This window comes from Nyctereutes procyonoides, unplaced genomic scaffold, assembly GCF_905146905.1.
Source record: "Nyctereutes procyonoides isolate TBG_1078 unplaced genomic scaffold, NYPRO_anot_genome, whole genome shotgun sequence".
NCBI classification, from domain to species: domain Eukaryota; kingdom Metazoa; phylum Chordata; class Mammalia; order Carnivora; family Canidae; genus Nyctereutes; species Nyctereutes procyonoides.
In genome coordinates, this window is record NW_026575048.1 from 30343837 (window position 1) to 30369994 (window position 26158).

Sequence of the window (26158 nt, forward strand, 5' to 3'; positions counted from 1 at the left end):
GCACTCAAAATATTTGTTCAATAAATGAACACAAAAAATTTTACTAAGCTTCAATGTGTTTCCTTTTGAGCATGGGTAAGATATATGGAAGAAATACGATCCTTTTTATTATTCCTAAAATCAATTACACAGACAAGAAAGTAAAAACAAATTTTAAAAAGCAGACATGACTGAAATCACAGGCCAACATATTTGCTAATGTTACCTTCTCTAAAACTTAAAAAGAATTGATGTCTCAAAAAAAAAAAGTCTCATAAAAAAAATCTACTATGTATCATGGTTTCCTAGTTCACTCTGTTACGGAAATGTTTAAAAACCACTAAATTTACTAGTCGATAAAAGTATGAAAGAGGAGCACCTGGGTAGCTCAGTTGGTTGGACGTCAGACTCTTGGTCTTGGTCATGATGTCATGGGTGGTGAGATGGAGCCCAGAGTCAGGATCCACAATCAGCAGGGAACCTGCTTGAGATTCTCTCCTTTTGCTCTCCCCCCACTCATACACATTCTCTCTCTAAATCTTTTTTTAAAGAGAGAGAAGAAAGGTAAAACTTGAAGAAGTCTATCACTATATCATACTGAATACTGAAAAGCTCCATGAAACATATTCACACATTCACTCATCAAGTATTCACTGAACCCCTACCATGTATCAGCTACCGTTCTAGGTTCTAGGGCTACAACAGTACACAAGAACAAACTTTCCTGCCCTTCAGAAGCATTCTAGGGAATTCTAAAAGCAGACTCACTGTAAAAAGATGATATTTGTCATAAGTTACTAAAAATAAATCTAAGAACTGAAATACAGTAAATTGGTGCCATTTACTACTGGGGAGACGAAAAAAAGCCTTAAAACTCAAAATTCCAAAAATAATCTTAGTCCTTCAGTAAAAAAAGAGATCTTTTAGAATGAATCTCAATGGTAAAAAGTAATCTAAAAACACCTGAACTTTAAATATAATCAAATACTATAGAGAATAAACATAAGCCTTGCCAAAAAGACTTACCAATGTAATATAATTATCAATAATAAAGAAACCCTACCTACTCTAAATAATAAGAAACAAATTTTTTTTTAAGATTTTTATTTACTTATTCATGAGACACAGAGAGAGAGAGGCAGAGACACAGGCAGAAGGAGAAGCAGGCTCCATGTAGGGAGCCCAACGTGGAACTCGATCCCGGGTTTCCAGGATCACACCCTGGGCCGAAGGCAGCGCTAAACCACTGAGCCACCTGGGCTGCCCAATAAGAAATAAATTCTTATTTCACCATAGGCAAGGTAGCACTCCCTAGCAATGAAGTGAAACAAGCTAGGTAAATTTTAAAAAGAGTTGGTGGTCCAGCCAGGTCAATGTCAGAACACATACAACTTCCTGTTTGAAGGCCTACACCCTTCAATTGGCAGATTGGAAGAATAAAGACCATAGTAACTTATCATAGCTAGGAGGAAAAACTGACCAAAGAGATGAAATTAAAGTTTCAAGTAACACTACAATAAAAGAGGAGACCCTTCCTAGTTGAAAGACATTCCCCCACAAAAGCACCACAGATGAAAATTTTAATCTTGTAAATCTACCTAATTAAGGAGGTAGGTTATTAACAATCAACATCCAAATTGTGGATAGAGTAATATATATATTCTGACCACAAAGCATCAGTTAGTCTTTTTATTTAAATACATAAGAATCCTCTGCAAATCCTAGAACAAATTAAGAAACATTAGAGTTTTAAATTATCTAACATCTTACCTAACCCCATGTCCAACTCCTCTCTTTGGGGGCTAGACAGATAACATTATGACTTATCCAAGTCACAAGCACAGACAAAGGACAATTCTATCAACTTAGGTGCACACTAACGAAGAATTAAAAAAAAACTGGTTAAAAGATGTCCTTGACTTTGATGACATTATACTAAATGAAATAAGCCAGCCACAAAATAAATATTGTATGATTCTATTTATATGAAGTACCTAGAATAAATTCATGGAGACAGAAGAGAATGGTAGTTACCAGGCACTGAGGGGGAGGGGAAAAATGGGAGTGTCATGGGTACAGAGTTTCAGTTTGTGAAGTGAAAAAGTTCTGCAGACATTAAAAGGAAAGCTACAGACCCATATAGCACAGGAACATAGATGCAAAAACATTTAACAAAATGTTAGCAAATTAAATCCAACAATGTATATTAAAAAAAATTATACACCGGGATCCCTGGGTGGCGCAGTGGTTTAGTTTCTGTCTTTGGCCCAGGGCGCGATCCTGGAGACCCGGGATCGAATCCCACGTCGGGCTCCCGGTGCATGGAGCCTGCTTCTCCCTCTGCCTGTGTCTCTGCCTCTCTCTCTCATTCTGTGTGACTATCATAAATAAATAAAAATTAAAAAAAATAAATAAAATAAAAAAAAATTAAAAAAAATTATACACCACAGCTAAATGAGACTTATTCCAGGAATGCAAGAACTGACTCAATACTCAAAAAATTAATAACATATCAAAACAAGCTAAGATAAATCACATGACCATATCGATAGATACATAGAAAAAGCACTTGACAAAATCCAACAACTATTCATGATTAAAAAACAAAAGAAAACAAAACCTCCCAACAGACTAGTAACAGAGAGGAACTTCTGAACTTCATTTAAAAAAAAAAATGCAAAAATTCCTACAGCTAAAAATCATAGATAATGGTGAGAACTTCAATGCTTCCTCCCCCAAAAATTAAGAAAACAAATAAGAATATCAACCTTACCACTTGTACTCAACATTGTACTGGAGATTCTAGACAGGATAGTTAGCCAAAAAGAGGTTAAGAGGTATTTAGATTGGAAAGGATGAAGTAAAACTATCTCTGTTTACAGATGACATGACCTGGTATGTAGAAAACTCTAAAGAACACACTAGAGAACTACTGAAACTAATGAAGGAACTGAACAAGGTCGCAGGATACAAGATCGATATACAAAAATTGATTATATTTGATGGAAGCTTGCAATGAACGATCTGAAAATAAAATTAAGAAAACAATTTCAGGGGTGCCTGGATGGCTCATCTGGTTAAGCATCTGCCTTGAGCTCAGGTCATGATCATGCCTTCATTGGGTTCTCTCTCTCTGCTTGGTGGTGAGTCTGCTTCTCCCTCTCCCTCTCCAATCTCTCCTGCTTTCCTTCTCGCTCTCAAAAAACAAAACAAAAACAAAAAGGACCACAATTCCATACTTAATAGCATTTAAAAAGTAATACATTTATCAAAAGTAGAACATACTCTGCAAATCATTAAGCATTTTTGAAAAAAAATTAAAGATCTAAATAAATAGAAAAACATCTTTAAAACAAATAAATAAACGGAAAAAATCTCATGTTCATGAAGTGGGACACTTAATATTAATATGGCAATACTCAAGTTGATCTTTCAGTCAACCTAATCACCAACAGAATTCCAGCTAACTTCCCATAAAACCGACAGGCTAGGTCTAAAATTCATATGCATGGACTTGCAAGGAACCTAAAATAGACAATCTTTTTTTAAAAAAAAAAAAGATTTATTTATTTATGATAGAGAGAGAGGCAGAGACACAGGAGGAGGGAGAAGCAGGCTCCATGCCAGGACCCCACGTGGGACTCCATCCCAGGACTCCAGGATTGCGCCCTGGGCCAAAGGCAGGCTCTAAACCACTGAGCCACCCAGGGATCCCCAGACGATCTTTTTTTTTACTATTACTTTTTATTTTTTAAGAATTGACAATCTTTAAAAAGAACAAAATAAGAGGACTCTCACCCCCTGATTTGAAAACTTCCCTAAAGAGCAATGGTAACCAAGAGAGTCTGGTCCTGGCATTAAGAATAGACATATAGGGATCCCTGGGTGGCGCAGCGGTTTGGCGCCTGCCTTTGGCCCAGGGCGCGATCCTGGAGACCCGGGATCGAATCCCACATCGGGCTCCCGGAGCACTGATAATGCTACAACATAAATGAACCTTTAAAACGTTATGCTAGGGGTGCCTAAGTGGCTCAGTTGGTTCAGTATCTGCCTTTGGCTCAGGTCATGATCTCAGGGTCCTGGGATCAGGCCCAGTGTCAGGCTCCCTGCTCAGTGGAGAGTCTCTTTCTCCTTCTCCCTCTACCTCTAAACCCCCACTCATTCTCTCTTAAATAAATAAAATATTTTTTAAAAATAAAATATTACGCTAAATGAAAGAAGCCAGTCACCAAAAAAACCACATATATTATTTATGTGTATGTCCAGAAGAGGCAAATCTATAGAGACAAAAAAAATTGGTAGTTCCTTAAGGCCAGAGGTTTTGGGGGTAGAGAAGGGGAAGTGATAGTTAAAGGATACAGGGCTTCATTTTTCTCATTTTTAGGTGATAAAAATATTCTAAAATTGATTTTTGGTGACAACTATCACCATATTTTGTGACTGTCTATTCTAGGTCCCTTCCAAGTACAACTCTGTGAATATACTAAAAACCATAAAACTGTGCAGTTTAATTGGATGGATTATATGGTGTATGAATTATATCTTAATAAAGCTGTTAAAAGAAAAACCAAAAATCAAATACACTTAGTAGACAAGCTTAACAAAGACTTTCAGTCATACAAAATCCATCCCATACTACTACAGAAGTCTAGGAGGAAAAGGAAAGTCCACTGGAGGTTCTGCTATATATCCATGTACTAGTGCAATATGTCATAAATCCTACAGCTTAAGTTTTTTTTTTTAAGATGTTTTTATTTTTAAGTAATCTCTACACCCAACATGGGGCTCAAACTTACAACTTCAACATCAAGAGTCGCATACTCTACTGACTAAACCAGCCAGGCACCACTAAACTTGTTTGGGTTTTTTTAAGATTTTATTTGTGAGAGCGCGCGCGCACGCGTTTAAGTGCACATGAACAAGGGGAGAGGGGCAGAGGGAGAAAGAGAGAATATTCTCAAGCAGATGCTTGAGAATCCCAGGCTCAATCCCAGGACCCTGTGACCATAACCCCAGCAGAAATCAAGAGTCAGCTGCTTAACCAACTGAGCCACCCAGGTGCCTCTAAACTTGCTTTTTGATGGACAGATTATGATAACCATTATCCAAAGTATCTATAGAAAATGCATCCTATTAGTTATTTTAAAAATGTGTAAGAAAATGTTTCAAACAGAACAAACATTCCTGAACGAAAACTCATTCAGTTAAACAGCAAAATTGTCTGGGAGAATGAGAGAGACAGGGAGTTAATAACTTTAAAAAACTATTCTTCAACAACAGTTAATAATAAAAGGCACTTAATTTATACAAGACTGTTTAATACCCTAAATGTCTTAATGTGTTTGATCAGTTCTTACATTAACAGTCTATTACTTAAAGATATCCTTCAATAAATGACCTAAATGAAACCAAGTACTTTAGAAATAGTACATTTTTTTTAAGATTTTATTTATTTAATCATGAGAGACACAGAGAGAGAGGCAGAGACATAGGCAGAGGGAGAAGAAGGATTTCCACAGGGAGCCAGATATGGGACTCAATTCCAGGACCCCGGGATCACTACCTGAGACAAAGGCAGATGTTCAACCACTGAGCCACCCAGGTGCCCCAGAAATAGTATGGGGGTAAAATAAATTTTAACTTAAAAGAAACACAGATTTCAGAATGAAAAAAAAAATCTGTTAGAACAATTTATGTTCTCCCAAGTACAAATATATGATGACACAGGTACTGTAATTGTGATGATACTACAAAACAGGCAGTATATACATGTGGGGCTTATAGCTGGAGAGATGTTTTCAAAGGCTACAAACAACAGAACATTTTTCAGGGAAAAGACACTCAGGAATGCAACCGAGAAAGCCTCTCCTAAGATACTGCTATAAGGACTTTGAACAATATATTGTAGACTACTCCATCTCATCTGCTTTTGATTCCTCTAGCTTTGGCAACATTTGGTGAAGTTTTTCTAACTGAAATTACTCACACTAATTTTAAACCTGCATATGAGAGAACAGAAGGTTAGTTTCAGCCCAGAAATCAAAATCTAAGAGGAAAAAAAAAGCCAGTGTGCTAATGAAAAAAGGGTAATCCACAGTTCACATAACTCAACCCTTTAGCTTATATTCAGGGATAAAAATAAGCCTAACAATTTTTATTTTCTTTATTAAAATTCTGATCAAATTTTGCTGGCTTAAAAAAATTTTTTGCTGGCTTCCTGCATAGGCAAAAATAGAACAATGTAAAATTTAAATTTTCAGCAGCTTATCACATAAGTTATATACAGTATTCCTTTCACCTGTCGTAAGTGAAATACACAAGTTAATTCAGTTCAAGTAATAGATGAATAAGCTAAATTTCTACATTAAATGTAGCAACAGTTTTATAAACATGAACCTGTATAGAGTATGATGATGACTTAAAACTTACAAAATGCATACCTATCAGAACAGCTAAAATTAAAAAGACAATAGTGTTCATAAGATGCATAACGAATGTAAATCTCTTACATTGCTAGTGGAAATACAAATTGGTAAAGCCACTTTGGAAAAAATTTTGGCAGTCCATCTAGTTAAATGGGCATTATGGACCTAGCATTTCTACTCTTGGGAACATAACCGACAGAAATAAGTACTTATGTCACCAAGACTTATATAAGAATTTCATGGTAGCTTTATTCATAACAGACAAATATTACAAATAACTCATATCTGTCAAAAGGAGTAAATAAATTGTGATTTATCTTCATCCAATGAAATACCACTCAGCAATAACAATTACTAATGCATGTGATAACACAGATAAATCTCTTAGATTCAATGTTGAGTGAACGAAATGAGACACAAGACTGAATACTTTATGATTACATTTACGTAAAGTTCAATCAAGAGTAGACAAAACTAATCTGTGGTGATGTAAGTCAGGATTGTGGCGGACTCTTGGTGTTGAAGATAGAAATACCTGTCAGGGAACACGAGTTAGTAATGCTAGTAATTTCTCTTTCTTGATTTGAGTGGCAGTGGTTACAAAAGTATAGGTACACAAAAATTCACTGGCTATACTAATAAGGTTTATGCACTTTATTGTAAGTTATACCACAAAAAAAATAATGATCCTTGGATGAACCTTTTAAAAATATTATTCATACTCTAAATACATTTCTTTCTTAGAAAAGAACATGAAACAAGCCTTCCTTCATGCATCCACACATTTCCCACAAGTCTCACATCTCAGACATTGTTATTAGCCTTAGGGGAAAAAAAGGGTGAAATCAAGTTCAACATCCCATATGGCCAATTCGGAGTTATTTGTGCTTTTGGCAAATTATATGTAGCAGCACATATGATCCTTAAAGATAGTTCTTACTCCTGATCTCTGGAAGCCATTCAGGGAGCAACTCTAGTAAAATATAAAAACTATATATAGTTTCCCTTAAAATGCCTTTAGTAATTATGTTATAAATGTAGTCAAAACTCTTTACTCACCTAAGCAGAGATACCAGTGGGCAGCAAACAAGTTAACAGGCATGCACTCCTGTCAGTCTATCTCAACTACTGAAACAGACACTGAAAGTGACCATTTTCAAAAGAACAGTTCAGTGAAAGTATGGAAAAGGACCAAACATCATTTTACATAGTGGTTTTAAGAATAAAGACTTTGGAATCAAACTGCCTGGTCTGGCTGGTCTCAGCCTTGCCATGTCTTTTAAATTTAGCCTCATTTCCTTACCTATCAAGTTGAAATACTAATATTACTGTACTGGGGTAATGTGAATACTGAGTGAGATAATACCTATTAAATGCCCAGTAATCAGAATACCTAGAATTCGACAAAGATTAGAAACTGTTATCTTAAGAGATAATCTGTACTTCCTTATGGAAGAATACATCATCTATGAGATGCTCTTGCCAAAAAGTCGAACAAGTCCTGAGTCTGATCAAGTCCATAGATTTAACTCACAATTTATAGTACATTCACAGGACAAAGGAACATGTAAAACTACACCATTCAGATTAAAAAAAAAAAAAAAAACAGCAGCAGCAAATCCAGACTGGGGAAACTGTAAGACCAGCAACTAATATCTTTAAAAAATAAACTGCCAAGAAAGAGACGGAGGGAAGCCTAAAAAGAATTAAAAGCACTTTAAAGGCCACCAATCACAATGTGGATCTCATGTGGTTCAATCTTGACTTGAACTGTAAAAAAATTTTTAAATTAAAACATATGAGTCAACTGGAAAGTTTATCCCTTTTATTACCTAACTTACGAATTACTCGTTTTTATGCATGATATTATTGTAATGTCCACAAAACCCCTTATCTTTAAAGAGATATATACTATAATATTGACAAATTCTATACCTGGACATACTTCAAAACAACATATAAAGTATGGAATGAGTTGGAGTATAGATGAAATGAGATTGAGTTGATAACTATAAATACATGAGCACTCATTATGCTATCATCTACTTTTATAGGTGTTAAAAACTCACAGTAAAATTTTTTTAAAAAACAGAAAATGATATAAAAGTACAAGCAACTCTGTACAGAATTAAGACTCTAGCTACAAGAGTTCAGTAGCAGCTCTCACCCATATATCCCAAGTATTAAGTTTTACATTCATAATTTAATTCTAAATTAAGTTTTGACCTTCCTAAACCAATTCCTGAAATTCAAATTACTTTTACATGATAATTTTTGATCAGCATTCTTCTAATACTTCCTATTATCACAGGTGTAATCTACTTGGGAAGCAGGGGATTCACAAAAATCAACTTACTAAAACTGGTAAGATCAAAACAAATACCCATTGACAGCTAAATGAATAAATAAAATGTGGTATAATCATACAGCAGATAACAAAGTAACAAAAATAATGAATGCTCACTACATGCAATAACACAGACACATTTCATAGATATCTCAAAGAAATAAGCCAAACACAAGCTTTTATAGTATGATTTCATTTACATGCAGTTCAAAACTAGGCAAAACCAGTCTGTGGTACAAGAATCCAGGATAGCAGTTATCTTTTGGAGTAGATATTAACTAGGGGGTAGATATCAACTGGAAGGGATATAATAAGGTGGGGGGTGAGGTTCTGTATCTTTATCTGGGTAGTGGTAATATGGGTGTGTACATGTGTACAATTTCAGAAAGCTATACAGTTAAAGATTTGGATACTTTTCTGTATATAAATTACACTCCAGGAAAAAAAGAAAAGAAAAAATACATTTATCTAAACTACACCCCCCAACAACCAAATCAGCATTAGAAAGGAAAAGGCATAGAATACTTGAGTAGACATATATAATTCGCAAGGAAAAGTCATCCTCTCTCCCACCACTACCACCTATTCTGTTTCTCATTACAGATTTTCATCTCCTCTTATATAACTCCCTACTTTTACAAATAATGATTTTTTTAAATACTGACATAATAGACCTAATAGTTCTCACATAAATTTTTATAATTATTTACAGCTTTTTGAGAATTTACAGTTTTTGAGAAAACTCAAACTCTTACAAAAAATAATATTCTACTTACAAATTACTAGGTTCACCAACAATATTTGAATTTCTGTAGTATTCCTCATATGTGGCATTCATAGTGAATGTCGTAAGTGATATCCTTTTAAGTTCAAAATGTGCTACTACTTTATGAATTCAAGAATCAACAATTTTAGTGACCCTCTCATATCTTATATTTCATGGTAAAAGTTGAACTGTAGTTATTGATCAATTCCAATACACAACAGAATCTTATTCTAGAAAAATGTTTAGTTCATCTCTTGTTTACAAAAGAAGACTAACTTCTTTCCTCCTATACTTTTAAAACAATCTTTTCAAAACACAGTGGTAGCTCAAACAAAACAAAAACCCTGTGTAAAAAGCTATTTCCTTCACAAGAATATAAGACCTAAAAATCAGAATTTCCCCTATAATTTGGAAATGTTTGATAAAAACCTCAGAATATTCTTAGTTTTAAGAATTTGAATACTGAAGTTTTCATTTTTATCCAACAGAAACAAGCTCATTCAATCTTGTATTACTTTACTAATTACTCAAAATGAAGTCATCTATTTCTAAATCGTAAAGTAAAATATTTATATTTCGCTCCTTTAGTGAACTGCATCCTTACATAAATTGACTCACGTCAATAAAAAGACAAAATCAGTACAAGCCACTGCTCATCTCCTTCCTACCTTCTTCAGCTATCATAACACCTTTGCAGGCAAGATATGGTTAATGAAATAAATTCAGAACTATTCCATTGTGACTTTCCTTCTATACTTTCATTCTCCTAGGGAAAGCATGATCCACCACTAAATCAGTGTAAGTAGAGGCATGCTGTCCCAAAATTCAGACTATGTTTAGCGTAATTTTTAATTAACAGAGTAAGATTATTTATATCAGAAATTCTATATGGAAACCTTATCAATCAAAAATTAGTAAAGATATTTCAGCTTAGAAGCCACTAAGTAGGTATATAACCTCACTCGAGTCCTAATAACCTTCCTATGGCTTCAGTGTCTCCCCCAGGAAAAGGGATATTGTGTTACTTCAGAGACGGTAAATACAAGACACATGCTACTCCCCTCCTGAACCACCACTACTAATTGATCAGAGATTGATGCAGAAATGGCACCTGAGGTGAAATTTATCTGTCATTGCTAGGTAAGTGATCTACACTTCCTTCCCCTTTGAACATTCTGTCTGTGACCTACCTGGAATCAAATACATTTGCACTCAACATCTCAAGACACACATACATACAATAGTATAAGCTTACTTAAGGAGTCAGAACCTCAATTATCATCTTTAAATGTATAGTCTTTTTTAAAAAGAATATGCCACTATTTATTCATTTCTCTATTTCAGAAGTAAAATTGTGAGAAATAATCAATCTAAATGGATGAAATACTGCATCTTTCTCAGTTTGCTACACATGTAACATGGTGCTGTTTAATATGAACTACATTCTTGATATTGAGGCATACCTGACCATGCCTGAGATCTTATGAAAAGAATTTACTGAAAAGTTTCCTGGAAAATCAGCTAGGAATGTTTACCTTGTTACTTACCTTAAGGCAGATGCACACCCAGTTACAGATTGATATAGAACTTGTAAAGGTGAGCACCCTGACAGGTGTTTAGACAATTACATAATTCTGTCAAAGCGTTATTTCTAGCATCTTCATGTGGCTTCTGAATGTCAAACATCCCTGTAATGAGAGTTCTTCCTCCTAAGTGCAGTACTCCAAATTTCCAAGTCCTCCTTCTTTGTCCCTATCAAATTCTCCCTCCCTCAGCCCAATATTCAATGGTTAGAAAAACATTCTGATTCAAGTGAAATTATTTTTTTGCTTTTTTTCAGGGGAGAATGCCAAAATCAGGGGAGAGAGGGAAATAACAATTGCTTGGTATCATGAAAAAGTGAAAATCTGTGGAGAAGGGGAGATTCACTGGTCAAAACAAGAAGTGCTTACTATGGGACAATTAATGTGTTAGATGAGGGAGATATGGTAATCAAGATAAGACCCACTCCTGACAGAGGTTAAACTCGCCAGGAAAAATAAGTAAGTAAAATAGTATCAATGAAACAAATGACTTGTACATCAGAGGTGGAATGAGAATATAACATAGTCTTAAAAATCAGAGGAGGCCTCAGGGCACCTGGCTGGCTCAGTCACAAGCATGTGACTCTTGATCTCAGGGTTGTGAGTTCAAGTCCCACTTTGGGCATAGAGCCTACTTAAAAAAAATAAAAATAAAAAAAATCAGGGAAGGCCTGCTATGCAAAGATTAGCCAAAGATAAAGCAACATTTGAAGAAATAACAAAAAACACTTGAGGAACTGCAAATACGATGGTATGCTTGACACAGAGAAACAAGATATGAAGCTCAGACATCATCAAAGGTCTTGGAAGCCACTCCAAGGAACTGGACTTTAGCTCAAAATGTAATAGTGACTGAAGCGGACTTATTTGAAGAGCACAGGTGTGCTTTTACAAAAGTCTCTATCAGCCCACTTCACACATTGTTGGAAAGGTGATTAAGAAGGGGAATGTGTGGGATTCCTGGATGGCTCAAAAGTTTAGTGCCTGCCTTCGGCCCAGGGCGTGGTCCTGGAGTCCTGGGATGGAGTCCCACAGCAAGCTCCATGTAGGGAGCCTGCTTCTCCCTCTGCCTGTGTCTCTGCCTCTCTCTCTGTGTCTCTCTGCCTCTGTGTGTGTCTTTCATGAATAAATAAAATCTTTAAAAGGGGGGGGGGGAATGTGTGAAGAACTAGCAAAAAGGGAGAGATGAACAGTGTATCAGAGACCTTAGCGTATACTCAGACATCTCGGGTTAGAGCTACAATGACTCTGACGTAGATTCTCACTCATATGCATCAACATGTACTACATGCAAAAAGCAATTACGGAGATGAGGAGGAAATCAAAAACTCAAATAAACTTAGATTACTGTCTTAACTGAGTAGTTTTAGCAAGAACTGGATTTTGGTAAAATTAAAGACACAGTTCTCACTGTTTTTTGTCTATTATTTTTAAACAAGGTTGGGTTTTGGTTTTAATTGGGTTCAATTTAAAAGACACTATTCACCTTGTTATACATATATCTAAGCATGAAGTCCAGTAGAAATGATTTCCCTTTACGAAAAGCTCCTGCCACGGATACCACTACTATGTTAAGATCTCGTATGTGCTCCTGTAGCAATATCTGCTCCAAAGCTTCTTCATCGAGCTCAAAGTTATGGTCATCTTCATGAGCAAGAACAATCTGTACTGGACATGGTTTCTTCATAACCTCATCAGAGTTTACTAGGTCATCATCTTCATAATTCTCACCTAGAATTAAAACAAGAGAAAGAGGTTACTTGAATTCCTGCATGACAAACTTCTAAAGGATCACAACTAAAGCAAAATTTCAAGTAATTTCCCCCTTATTGCAGATCATCTGAAAATAGTTACATAAAGTAATATTCAAGTACATACTGGATTTCTCACTCCCTCCTCTGTAACAGAACCAAGAATACGCTAAGATTTCCCACTATATATATACAATAAGCAGCAATACTGAGTACAGTCTCTACTATTAAGTCTTAACAGCTAAACGTGAACAGTAGCTGTTTCTTGAGCCTGCATTATTCTATAAACAATTTCTGTATGCACACAAAAAGTTGATCTGTGCAAAAGGGAGTAGGAGGGGAGTCTATTTTACCGAATAACTCAGATTCCAATTCTCCCTGTGGGCATCACCTGGAAATTACTCTAAGCCACAAAGACTAAGACATGAGTTGTAAACACTGTTCCCTGGGAAACTTAAATGGCTAAGCTAGGGTCATAAGAAGTTTCTAAAACAGACACTTATGGTAAAGCTAACAAGTCCCTAATTTAGTAAGAGTAACCTAAGAGTACAGCTTCCCTTATTAAAGCAAAGCACAGGATTAATATCTTAGTGGAAAACACAAGAACAGTGAGGTGCCTAACTATAGGATAGTTTCATTTACCTCTGGGCTCTTTTTCACCAAAGACCACAGCCACCACTTCAAAATTACACAGTTCCCCAAAACAGTTATATAAACTCTTCCTTCATTCACCCCGCACACCAAAAGAAGGTAACCTTTGCAGAACTTTACTCAACAATAATGAGTAACTATAAAACCCGAAACAGCAGAGACAAGTTTCTAAAGTTTAGGTTTCTGTTCTTTTAAAAAATAAACAAAAACACCTAATAGCTGGTTTCAGAGTCTATATCCCTTGTCTGGCTCTCCTCCCTATCAATTATCCCATGTAGCAACAACTTACTCCTGAGGACCTTATCCTCTTCCACATCAACAATTTTAAGAGACTCTCCCCCTTGAACCTGTCTACTAACTGCTCCTTCCCAATCTATGGAGACGTACAGTATCTGTTCTGTTCAATGCAATGACTCCCTTCTCTACCAGCAGACAGTCCAATGAGGAGTGGCACATTATTAGCCAACACTGCTAGAATATCTTATCCAACTAACAACTATTCTTAAAAATGAAGTATCTACATTAAGGGATTTTTTTTTCTCCTTACAGAAAGAAAAATCTAGTTTTTGATTTGCAAAAGCTACGAGAGCCTTTACTTCCACATTACAAGGCACCTTTAACTGTAAGTAGCAAAAGCAGCAAAACTATTTCAAAAGGCACTGCAAACAATAACAATATAAAGAGCAAGCCATTTCAAAGAAGAATCTTTGAAAGTAAAAGCAATCAATATTTAATTAAAGAGGATATTATCACTTCCAGTTTCATGGTACACATGCAGAATGGTACCTAACTGGTCTCTCTTCTTGCCCCCTCCTCTAATCTGATCTAAATTCCAGAGTAGCAACTAAATAACATACATAAATGAGTGTGATTAAATTACTCTCCTTAAAAATCACTGTTACAGGGCAGCCCTGGTGGCGCAGCGGTTTAGCGCCGCCTGCAGCCCAGGGCGTGATCCTGGAGACCCTGGATCAAGTCCCACATCGGGCTCTCTGTATGATGCCTGCTTCTCCCTCTGCCTGTGTCTCTGCCTCTCTCTCTGTCTCTATGAATAAATAAATAAAATCTTTAAAAAAAAAAATCACTGTTACAGAGGATTAACAACTGCGATCCTACATAAAATCCTGTACTCACTGCCAAATCTCTCCTGCCTCATTTGGTGCTACTCTCGCCTCTGTAAACTACAAATAGACAAGCTAGCCTTTTTTCAGATCCTTATGCTATTACAGCTCTTTCTAGACTCATATTTCACTCATGATATTCCTTTGTCTGGAATATTTTTTCCATGCCATTGCCCTAATCAATTCATACTTATTCCTTAAGTCTCAGAATATGTCCCCCCTTCTAGACTATCAATCTTCTGTTTAAAACTCTCAATTAGCTTCCCACCATAACCAGAAAATATAAAGAAAAAAACAGAACTCGAAGTTCCTTAACCTCCACAGCCCTGTGTTATCTGGTTCCTGCAATCTAGTCCCCTAGCTTTTCCTTGAACAGGCCAAACCTGTGTCCCACCTTAAAATCTTTGTCCTGGGGATCCCCCTGGGTGGCGCAGCGGTTTGGCGCCTGCCTTTGGCCCGGGGCGCGATCCTGGAGACCCGGGATCGAATCCCACATCGGGCTCCCAGTGCATGGAGCCTGCTTCTCCCTCTGCCTGTGTCTCTGACTCTCTCTCTCTCTCTCTCTCTGTGTGACTATCATAAATAATAAATAAATAAATAAATAAATAAATAAATAAATAAATAAATAAATAAATAAATAAATAAATAAATAAATAAATAAATTTAAAAAAAAATCTTTGTCCTGGGGCAGCCCCGGTTTAGCGCCGCCTGCAGCCCGGGGTATGATCCTGGAGATCTGGAATCAAGTCCCACATCAGGCTCCCTGCATGGCACCTGCTTCTCCCTCTGCCTGTGTCTCTGCCTCTCTCTCTCTCTCTCTCTCTCTGTCTCTCTGTCTCTCATGAATAAATAAATAAAATCTTAAAAAAAAAATATTTGTCCTGCTTTCCCATCTGGAATGATCGGTCCCTAGAAACTCATGTGGCTTAATTCTCCATCATCTAGGTCTCAGCTCAAATATTCTCTTAAGTGTAGCCTTCCTTGATCACTCAAGTCTAAATTAAAGACCCCTCCACATCACTTTAAAAAAACAGGTTATTTTTCCCCACAGTCCTTTTCAATATCTAAAATGACCCTTTTTTATGTGTTTACACGTGTACCTTATTATCTCTCCCTCCACAGAATATATGTACCTCAATCACCCTGATGACCACTCCATCTCCCAGCACCCAGAACAGTGCTTGGCACCTAACAGGTGCTTAATAAATATTTCTTGATTGAACGAAACTTACACATTTCATTCAGGAGTTTTATACCTGCCCCTATGTATTTTAAAAGCAAATTTGAGAATCACCTAATTAGTTTGGGAAAATACTTCCAGCAACTCAAGAGTAGTGTATTTATCACAAAATTACAATTAAAAGTATTAAGTTCTATTAAGTAATACACTAATTATAAAGAATCCAAAATGATTAAAGGTTAAAATATCACAATGACCAAACTTGGATTGATTTTGTTAAAAAAAATCAACAAATAGTCTTGTTCTTACAGTAAAGAAAGCATTAGTTTTTGAAAAATAAAAACAAATCACTTGGCAGGAAATTTTTATTAACTTGAAATTTTACCTAGATTAGTTGACTATAGTTACCATGTAGCCAGTTTTCTTTGATTAACATGGATAAAGATAGGTACCTCAGATTTATAGGCAGCAGGTGTCTAGATTCTGTCATCATTTCTAGTGTGTAGACTTCAAAGTGAAGTGCACAAACCATGTTTCAAAAGTACAATGGAGCACATTATAGTGACATGGTTCACTTAAGTTTACTCCCTCATTATGATTTTTCTACCAAATTTGTACTAACTATAGATAAAGAACTCCATTCATCAAACACTGATATAAGCAACCGAAAAATAATGTACATTAGATTACTTGTAAACATTAACACATAGTGATTACATACAATTGGAAATCTTTTTAAATTTAGCATCACTCTAAAATTTTAAACTAAAGTTAAATACTATGCAGAGAATAGTGATTTTATTTCCATTTTTCAATGCCGGAAAATGACTTAAGGTGACTTCAGATCTCCAATAAATTTTCCTGATTGACTGTTCCAAGTCAGTTCTTCCCCACTCCAATTCCCAAAATGATCTTTCAAGATAAAAGCTGAAAGATACTTCTAGAAAATCAATTGTTCCCCAAGTATTTCCCCATGCCTTAACACTAAGTATACTTAACCTATTTGCCACAAGGCCTACAAAAAGACACCTGTAGTAGTAAAAAAGATGAGTAATTGCCAGGGGTTGAGGGGAAAGGAGACAAGGATTTTTAGGGCAATAAGCTATTCTCTCTGATGCTATAAAGGTATACACACGGCATTACACATTTGTCAAAACCCAAAGAATATACAACCCCATAAGTGAAGCCTAATGTAAACTGTGGGCTTTGAGTAATAATGATGAGTCAATGAAGATTCATCAACTCTAACAAATGTACCCACTTTGGTCTGGAGCAGGGAGGCTGTTGATGTGTGTGGGGCCTGGGGTATATGCATACTCCGTACTTTCCACTCAATTTTGCTTATGATCCTAAAACTGCTCTAAAAAAAGAAACCTATAAAAAAAAAAACTTGTCTTTTTGATTGCTCTTTAAACATACTTTATCTTAAATCTGCCAAACTCATACATTCAGCATATATTCCAACAGCAAAATTTACACTTCAAAACTGACCTAGATCCGTCTGCATTCAAGCTTAATTATAAGCTAAGGCAATAAAAAGATACTACAAATCTGTATTACAATAAAATGTTACTAACATTAGATTATTTCAACCCCAAACTAAACTTGTAGAAAGAGAACCAAATAAAGAATTGATTTTTCAAAAGCAATGAAAATATATTTTAAGTTATTATTCACATTCCAACTAAAAACTTAAAACAATTCTTATGGAAAGTAGCCTGGATTCAGTCTACTTAGTCTATTTACAAAAATTTGCAGTTTGACAAAAGCAATGTTTTTGTGTCTGGTATGTTTATACTCAACATTTATACTCTATAACCAAATGGAAACAGTATCCAATTATTTAATTATTAATTATTCTAATTATTTTAAGTTTATTCTAGCACATATTTTTAAAAGCCATAAAAAGAGGTTATACCATGGCAAAGCTATTTACAGGAATCTTATAAAAAAATAAGGATGCAAAGATGTACAGGTTTGCTGACCAGTGTTATTTACAGTAGTAAAAATTAATGTTGACTGTGGAACTCCATTGGAAATGGGCCCAATAGTTCTCTTAACCATGTGGACATACTATGCAGCTTAAAAACACATCTACACATTTAAGAAATTAAGGACATTTAAGACATCAGTATTAAATATGTGGGAATAAGGCAGATCACAAATTATTGTAACTCCTCTCCAATTTTGTTTTGCTTTGCTTTTAAAAACACAGGTACACTTAGGGGGGAAAAAAATATATATATATATATATACACACACACACATCACTTGGGACTTCCAGGCATTAGAATAACTACTGGCCCTCTGTTGCAAACTATAATACTAGACAAAATATATGAGGCATCTTTTTTCAAGGATGGACAATAGTCATAGTAGTCAAGCAGTAATCCTTGCATGGGAAACCAAAGCATAAGCAAAGATCTGATTGAGGACTGCTAAAGCAACTGCAACCATTACACAGGGCAGAGAGAAAAAGAAGCTGTGCAGAGATGGAGCCAAGGTGCAAAGAAAGGCACACAATACTAGCAAAGCTTACCAGAAAGCTGCTACTACAGTGTTGAACAGGAACATAGACTCCAGAGATTAAACAGTATTGGGGCACTTTGGCATTCTGGACCAGCTATGGTAGAAAGATCTTATGAGCACTTCAGGCATTAAGCTAATGCAGAGAGAGCAAAGGCATAATAATCTGACAGAGAGGTTGGCTATGGAAGAATAGATAAAACAAAATGGCCATTTTGTTAATAATCTCTGAATAATCTGGGAGATGTATATACACAGGTTCCTTATATTGTTCTCTTCACTTCCATACATATTTGAAAATTTCCATAATAGAAAGTTTCTTTTAAAAAGTAGAGAAGCGGGATACCTGGGTGACTCAGTGGTTAAGCATCTGCTTTCGCTCGGGGTGTGGTCCTGGAGTCCCCGGATCAAGTCTCACATCAGGCTCCCTGTATGGGGCCTGCTTCTCCCTCTGCCTAGTGTCTACCTCTCTCTATCTCTCTCTCTCTCATGAATAAATAAAATCTTAAAAAAAAATGTCGAAAAGCTAGGGGCACCTAGGTGGCTCAGTTGCTTAAACGTCCAACTCTTGATTTCGACTCAGGTTATGATCTTAGAGTCATGAGACTGAGACTGAGGCCGCACAGGAACTCTGTGCTGCTCAGTGGGGAGTATGCCTGAGGATTCTCTCCTCTCCCTCTGCCCTCCCCAAACTCGTGAGTGCTCACAACTGCTCTCTCTCACTCACTGTCTCAAATAAATAAATCTTTAAAAAGAATAGCAAGGCTAAAGTTTTCATTAGGAGATGAAACAGATCCAAATACAAAAGACAGAGATACAGGTCAGTGCTATTAGAAGTGAGAGAGAAGTCTCAAAGATTGTATAACGCAGCTTTCTCAACCTTTCTTCTACTTCTACAGTCCTTTGGTGATTGGGAGAAACAAAGGAGTACCATGGAAAATTAAAAAAAAAAAAAAAAAGAAAGTTTTCAAAATATACAAGGTCAAGCAATTGTAAAATTCTACATCTACACTACCATTCCCCCCAACCTACTTCCCCATGAAAACAGTTCATCTAAACACACATCAATCCTTCCCTCCTAAAATCTGAAAGCAAAATCCCTAAGAAACTCAGCATCAGTTGGCTAAAAGTAGATACTCTATTACTAAGAAAAAGAAAAAAAAAATGAGGCTTAAAATCAAATCCATTAAACACCCTAAAAAGAAAACTGTAGAACCAGATGGCTACACTGGTGAATTCTACCAAACATTTAAGGAAGAAATTACACCAATTCTACAAAGAATCTTACAGAAAAAAGGAAAAGAACATTTCCCAACTCATTTTATGAAGCCAGTATTATTATTCTAACCAAATCAGACAAAAACATTACAAGAAAAAAACCAACAGTCCTCATGAACAAACATAAAAATCCTTAATAAAAATATAGTAATCAGAATATACAAAAAAATTCTACAACTGTTCACTAAAAACAATTCCATTTTTTAAAGACTATTAATTTGAGAGAAAGAGAACATGCATGCACAAGGAGAGGGGGAGGGGCAAAGGGACAAGAAAACTTCCCGCTGAGCAGGGAGCCCAATATGAGGCTCGATCCCAGGGCCCTGAGATCATGGCCCAAGCATAAGTCAGACGCTTAACCAGCTGAGCCACCCAGGCACCCCTATAACAATTCCATCTTAAAATGGGCAAAAGATTTTATCTTCATATCACCAAAGAAGATATATTAATGGTCATTAAGCACTTGAAAATATACTCAACACCCTTAGATGTTAGGGAAATTAAAAACAGTACCACAATCAGATACATCTACACACTCTAATAACTAAAATTTACAAGACCAATGAAAGCGCTGGTAAAGAGCAAACGACACATATATTTCTGTTGAGAATACAAAATGATACCACTTTGAAAAACTTTTGGTAATATCTTTTAGAAAGTTAAACATATTTTAAATAATCTCTATGCCCAACATGGGACTTGAACTCACAACCCCAAGATCAAGAGTTTGCATGCTCTACCAACTGAGCCAGACTGGAGCCCAAATTAAACATATATTTACCAAACAATCTATAATCACACTCTTAGGTACTTAAAAGAAATTAAAACATAACAACAAAAGACTGAAAATGAATATTCATAGCAGTTCTACTCATAATGGCCATAAACTGGAAACAACCCAATGTCCATTTACCAGAAAATGCATAAACCATGTTAAATCTGTACAGTGGACTATTACTTGGAAATGAATTACTAAAATACACAATGGCACAGATAAATCTAAAAAGATATATACTAAATGAAAGGATATATGAAATTCTAGAGAAAGTAAAACTATAGTAACATAAAGCAGATCAATGGCCACCAAGAGCTGAAGGCAGAGGAAGAGAACTGACTACTGCTACAAACTGTGTGTCCCTCAAATTCATATGTTGAAGCCCTAATCCTCAATGTGATGGTATTTGGAGGTGGGGCATGTGAGGGGCTAATATAAGGTCATGGGGGTAGAGCCCTCATGTATGGAATTAGAAAGGGACCTGAGAGAGATGATCTCTTCCTCCACCCTGTGAAGACAGATGCAGAAGCCATTTGCAAACTAGAAAGAGGACTAAAACCAAATCTGCTGGCACCTTGAACCTTTCCTAGTCTCCAAAACTGATAAATAAATGTGTGTGTAAGCCAACCAGTCTATGGTAATTTGTTATAGCAGCCCAAGCTAAGTCAATTATAAAGGGGCACAAGGGAACTTTTTGAGATGATGGAAAAGTTCTGTAACATAACTGGTGGTGGTGGTGGTGGTGGTGGTGGTGGTGGTGGTGGTAGCTACAAAACTAGCATTCATGAAAACTCATCAAACTATACTGAAAAATCAATGATTTTTATATAAATTATTTCAGTAAGGCAGATTTTGGAAAAATCAAATGCAACTTATTCCCCTTAGCACTTTTTTTTAATTCATTCAAGAGTGAGATCACAAGTAGGAGGGGAGGGGAGGGGCAGAGGAAGAGGGAGAAGTAGACTTCCAGTTGAGCAGAGAGCCCCAGGCAGGGGCTCAACAGATGCTTAACCAACTGAGCTGTCCAGGTGCCCCCCAACCTTAGTACTTTCATTTATTAAGTGAGAGGATAAAAAAGCAATACAACAATTGATTAATCATTTTCCAGAACAAAAATGTCCCCTTCAAGGAGTATTACCCATGAAGGTTATACTCCAATGTGATGAAAAACTAGAGCTGTCAATCAATTCTGACACTGCTCAAATTCAATATAAAATGCTTTCTCTTGACCTGAATTCAGGAACTGGAAAACATAATTTTGAGTGTTTCTAATGGTGACAAATGTACTTCTTTGTGAATGAATTCCTGTGAATCCACTACCACATCATGCCAAAATATTTTGGTTAGAAAATAAAAATGTATTAGGAAGTTACTAATACTTATTTTCCTAAAGAACTCCGGACAGCTTTTTATATTGAGGAGGGAGCTTTTTATATTGTTTAAGCATCAACAGATTATGCATATGCTTCCTAGCATACATATGTCAAGACATATGAGGACATTCAAGTTCTAGAATATAAGCTTAAAAATTAGCCTCAATACTTAAAATTAAATCTAATATATCACTCACAGGGGCTTTAGAGATTCGGCAGCCAGATTCACTAATTTTACAGATAAGGAAAACACAGGACTAGATTTCTATTTGCAGGGAGAACTGGGCTAGGTCTTCTTAGTGTTTTTCCTCCACAGCAGTGCTTCTCAAACTTTTAGCATGCATATGAATCACTTGAGGATCGTGTTAAAATGCATATTCTGATTCAGTAAATCTGGAGTGGAGCCTGAAACTGCACATTTCTAACTCCAAAGTGATACCAACACTAATGGAGTACCAAGGATCACCATATTTTACAGGTCTTTAGTATGTAAACTAATTTTATTTTGTAGTTTTTACTGATGTTAAGGTTTTTACAGGAGGAAGAAAGTTTTCAAGCTAAACTATAATCCTGCATTATTCCTAAGACAGCTAATACTCTGATGTAACTAATCACTCCAGCCTAGCCACTGAGGATTCTGGATAAAGTGAAAAAAGGCAGTGAACACAGACACCCCTACTTTAAAAATATACGTATAGAAAATGTTTTAGTATTTGACATGATATATATAGCCGGATTTGAAAATCATTGGACTGGAGTCATCATCAGCCACCTGGGTGAGCTTTTATAATAGTCCTGGACTTCCCTCCATTCGCCCTCCCCATCCCCCAGACAGATGCAGCCCAGAATAAGAATGCTGACAGATACAAACTTGAACTTCCATCCTATAGTTTTTTTGAAAAAGAGAAGCAGCTGTTACCAACCAGGTACTTCAAGAAAAGGTTTTATCTATTTGCTCCTGTAAGATAATATTATTAAGAACTACAAGGTTACACTTCTCTCATAGAAAACATGAACCATAATGCAAATTGCAAAATAAAAACTTCAAAGACTCCAGAAGACCTATTAACAACATCAGATATCAGATACTTTCCCAAATTAGCTTTGCCACTTTTGTTAATCATTTTGCTAAAAATGCTCTTAAAGAGTTATCTAATGTAATTCATCTCCTCCCTTCATTACTGTCAAATCAGGAGATACACAAAAGTTGTTTTCTTAGAAAACCCAGTTGCCCCTGTATATGTATTTTAAAAATGCATGATATACAGTATTGTGCTGTATTTAAAAATTTTAAGTAAGCAGCCCAAAGTATGTACTTGTGGTTTGATTTGTTTTTTTCATTTGGTATTGGTTTTGAATTTTATCCATGTACACACACTTATATCTTACTCATTAATTTTGATTTTCTATTTCATGGTTTATTTATCCATGAATATTTGGATTGTCTTTTTTTTTTTTTTGGCGTTTCAAATAGTACTTCAGTGAACAAGGAACCTTGTTTTTCTCTTCCTTTGCGTATGCGTAAGAATTCCTCTAGCATATAAATAACTTTTCTAAAAATTAAATTTTTCAGTATTTTGTACTCTTAGTTCTTTAAAAACTGGGACCACAGAACAAAAATATATCATCTTCCCCTCTTCCTCCTTCCAAAAAAAGTACTTAGGGCAAATGCAAGACTCCTGGGTGACTTGGGTGAGATTTTTCACAAGACTTAACTTTAGAAGACAATCGGGAAAAACCTTAGTAAGGACTTAAACTATATAGGACTAGAAGTGGGAGCACGTAAGTTTCTATTCCTTCAACAAACATTCACTGAACACCTACAACATGATTCTAAGAATTGCAAAATTCACTAGTGAACAAAATTTAAAAAAAAAAAATCCTGCCCTTAGGAGTTTATTACATCCTAAAGATGAGGAAATAGAAAACAAGTAAACAAATATAGGACATTGACTAGTATTAAGACTTCAAAGAAAAATAGAGCAGATTAAAGGAAATGGAAACAGGGGCTTGCTACTTCATAAAAGAATAATCAGGCAACACTTCTCTAATAAGGAAACGTTTGAGCAGAGAACTGAAAGAAGTGGATATCTGGGAAGAGAGGTGAAAACATTATTAACTTTTTCACTCTTCAAAATACTTTAATGTATGAAATAATTTTAGGTATACCTTCTACTACAGAAGAGGGAAAAACAGTGCCTATTCTGAGTTAATAACTACATAATTATCTCTTTAATCCCCAAAATCAGTTTGTTGTGTAAGCTATGAGTTTCTGTATAAAGGAGGACAATGAGAATCAGATTTAGCAATTTGCAAGGACATATATTTCCTAAGTATTCAAATCTGGACACATACTCAGGTCCTTGTCAAATCCATCATCTTCCAACTATGCCAAATGAGCATGTTTGTTGAATAAACTTGTTGAATTCTTACATGCTCAAGATTTCTAAAAGGCTGAAAAAAGTTACCTTAACCACAATTTGTTTAGGAAAAAAAAAAAGAAGAAGAAGAAAGAGGGGTTTCTCATCTTTATAACAAATCTTGACATACGATTATTTTTCCCTCTTTCCAAACATTTCCTTATCAAAATTTAATCATTTATACAGTCAGCAAATCACTTATACCATCCTCCAACATTGGGGAAACAATCTTTTTATCTTCATAAGCTTTCTAGAAGAGCACTTTTAAATTGCAGACTTTTAAGATATGAGATGCAGTAAAATTATATTTCAAACTAGTAGTAATTAGAAAGCAAGGCATTATACTAGATACTAGAGAAATATAATTTGCTGATGATAATGGTTCTTACTCTCAAGGAGCCAACAAAAACAAGTAAAAAAGAACAGTATAAAGAAAGTGCTATGTTAGATTATTTAGCTAGTGTTATCAATGAAGACATCCTGGAGAAGGCTGTACCTCTCTGAGCCCTGAAAATCTGATTAAGGCTAACCTTAAAAGTTTAGGCTATGAATACTGAGAGCCAAGGAAAGCATTATCCTGAGAGATAAGAAAAATTTTGAGGCAGAGGAGTGACAGGATCAAAGCTGAGCTGCAGAGATAAACCAAAAGTGATGAGTGAATAAGAAGTGTAATGAGAATCTAAAAACAGAGAAATCAGATATTAAGTAACTAGAAGAGCCTGAGTATAAGATGAGAAGCCCAAAGACAGAAAGTGATAGCAAAAAGGGAAAGCAATGCATGCAAAAGCTAACCAGTTCAACATCCTTCTCTGAAGTAGGCAACAGATAACACTAAATTATTCCATATTTTTATAAGGAACATATCCTTTTCTTATAAGCCTTTATAAAACAGCAATGTACTACATTTCCATTCCCAACAGTAATTTTGGTACAGTTACTCTAAGGTTTTCTAACACAGAGATCAGGAATCCATCAAAATCAGATTAGATTTCCTTGACTCAGGCAAAACATTGGATCATTCTCTTTTTGGCCCCAAAATTAACTTAGTAGTAAGTTAAAAGATATTAAATCCATTAAAAAGCTACTGAAATTTGGGATAACCAATTAGCAAAGGAGTTGTTAAAATACACACATACACACATACACACACACACACACAGGGTTAAATTTAGAATAAGGTTTTTATGACAAATCTCAAATAGGTATCTACCAAGACTCTAGAAATAAGATGCTACATTCCATTTTGCCACAACTCTCTACCTCGGATGACTCATTATAGCAGCACTTTATTATTTTTTTTATTTTATTTATCTGAGAGAGAAAGTGTATGCAGGTAGAGGGACAGAGAGAGGGACAAACTCTCCACTGAGCAGAAAGCCTGATGCTGGCTCGATCCCAGGACCCTGTGATCATGATGTGAGCTGAAGTCAGATGCCTAACCAACTGAGCCACCCAAGTACCTCTATAGCAGCACTTAAAAAAAAAAGTATACACTCTCCCAAACTCAGCTCAAAATAGGCAAAATTCCTACTAAGAAAACAGCTGTAAAAACAGTGCAAAACAAACATCCTTCCAAGTAGATAGATAAATGTGATTTTTGAAAAAACAAAAGGGATAAGAAAGTCAGAGGTTCTCACTATACTCTCCTTTTACCCTTTCTCTAGTTTGGCAACTTTTTTAGAGTACATGTCAGGATTCTTTATGGTAGATAAATGTACATGCTCAAAAACAGGTGTACGGGAACACATCTTCACAGTTTTTAAGAAGTCACATTTGGGGCTATTCAGTTTTTCTAGGAATCATCCAGTTATTTAAATTAATTCTTTGCCCAACTTGACTACAAAAACTGCCTATATTCTCTTTTTATTACACATGCTCTAACACCATTTGATCCTCTAGTTACCTTTACATACTTTTTAAACATCCCTTCTGGAAAAATTCTTAGGAAAGACAAGGGCTTAAACTATTTTGTAAAAAACCTTA

General features: G+C 35.7%; 1 protein-coding gene across 2 annotated transcripts in view; it reads right to left on the bottom strand.

Moving 5' to 3' along the window:
* Positions 1-26158, bottom strand: part of ATL2 (atlastin GTPase 2) — a 54303-nt gene that overhangs the window by 20042 nt on the left and 8103 nt on the right. Inside the window, exon 2 of one of the 2 annotated variants that reach the window (XM_055327095.1) lies at positions 12587-12831. The exons of the other annotated variant lie outside the window; for it this stretch is intronic. Within the exon in view, the coding sequence (XP_055183070.1) occupies positions 12587-12831 (245 nt within the window). The remainder of the gene's footprint in view (positions 1-12586; positions 12832-26158) is intronic. 2 annotated transcript variants of the gene reach the window in all.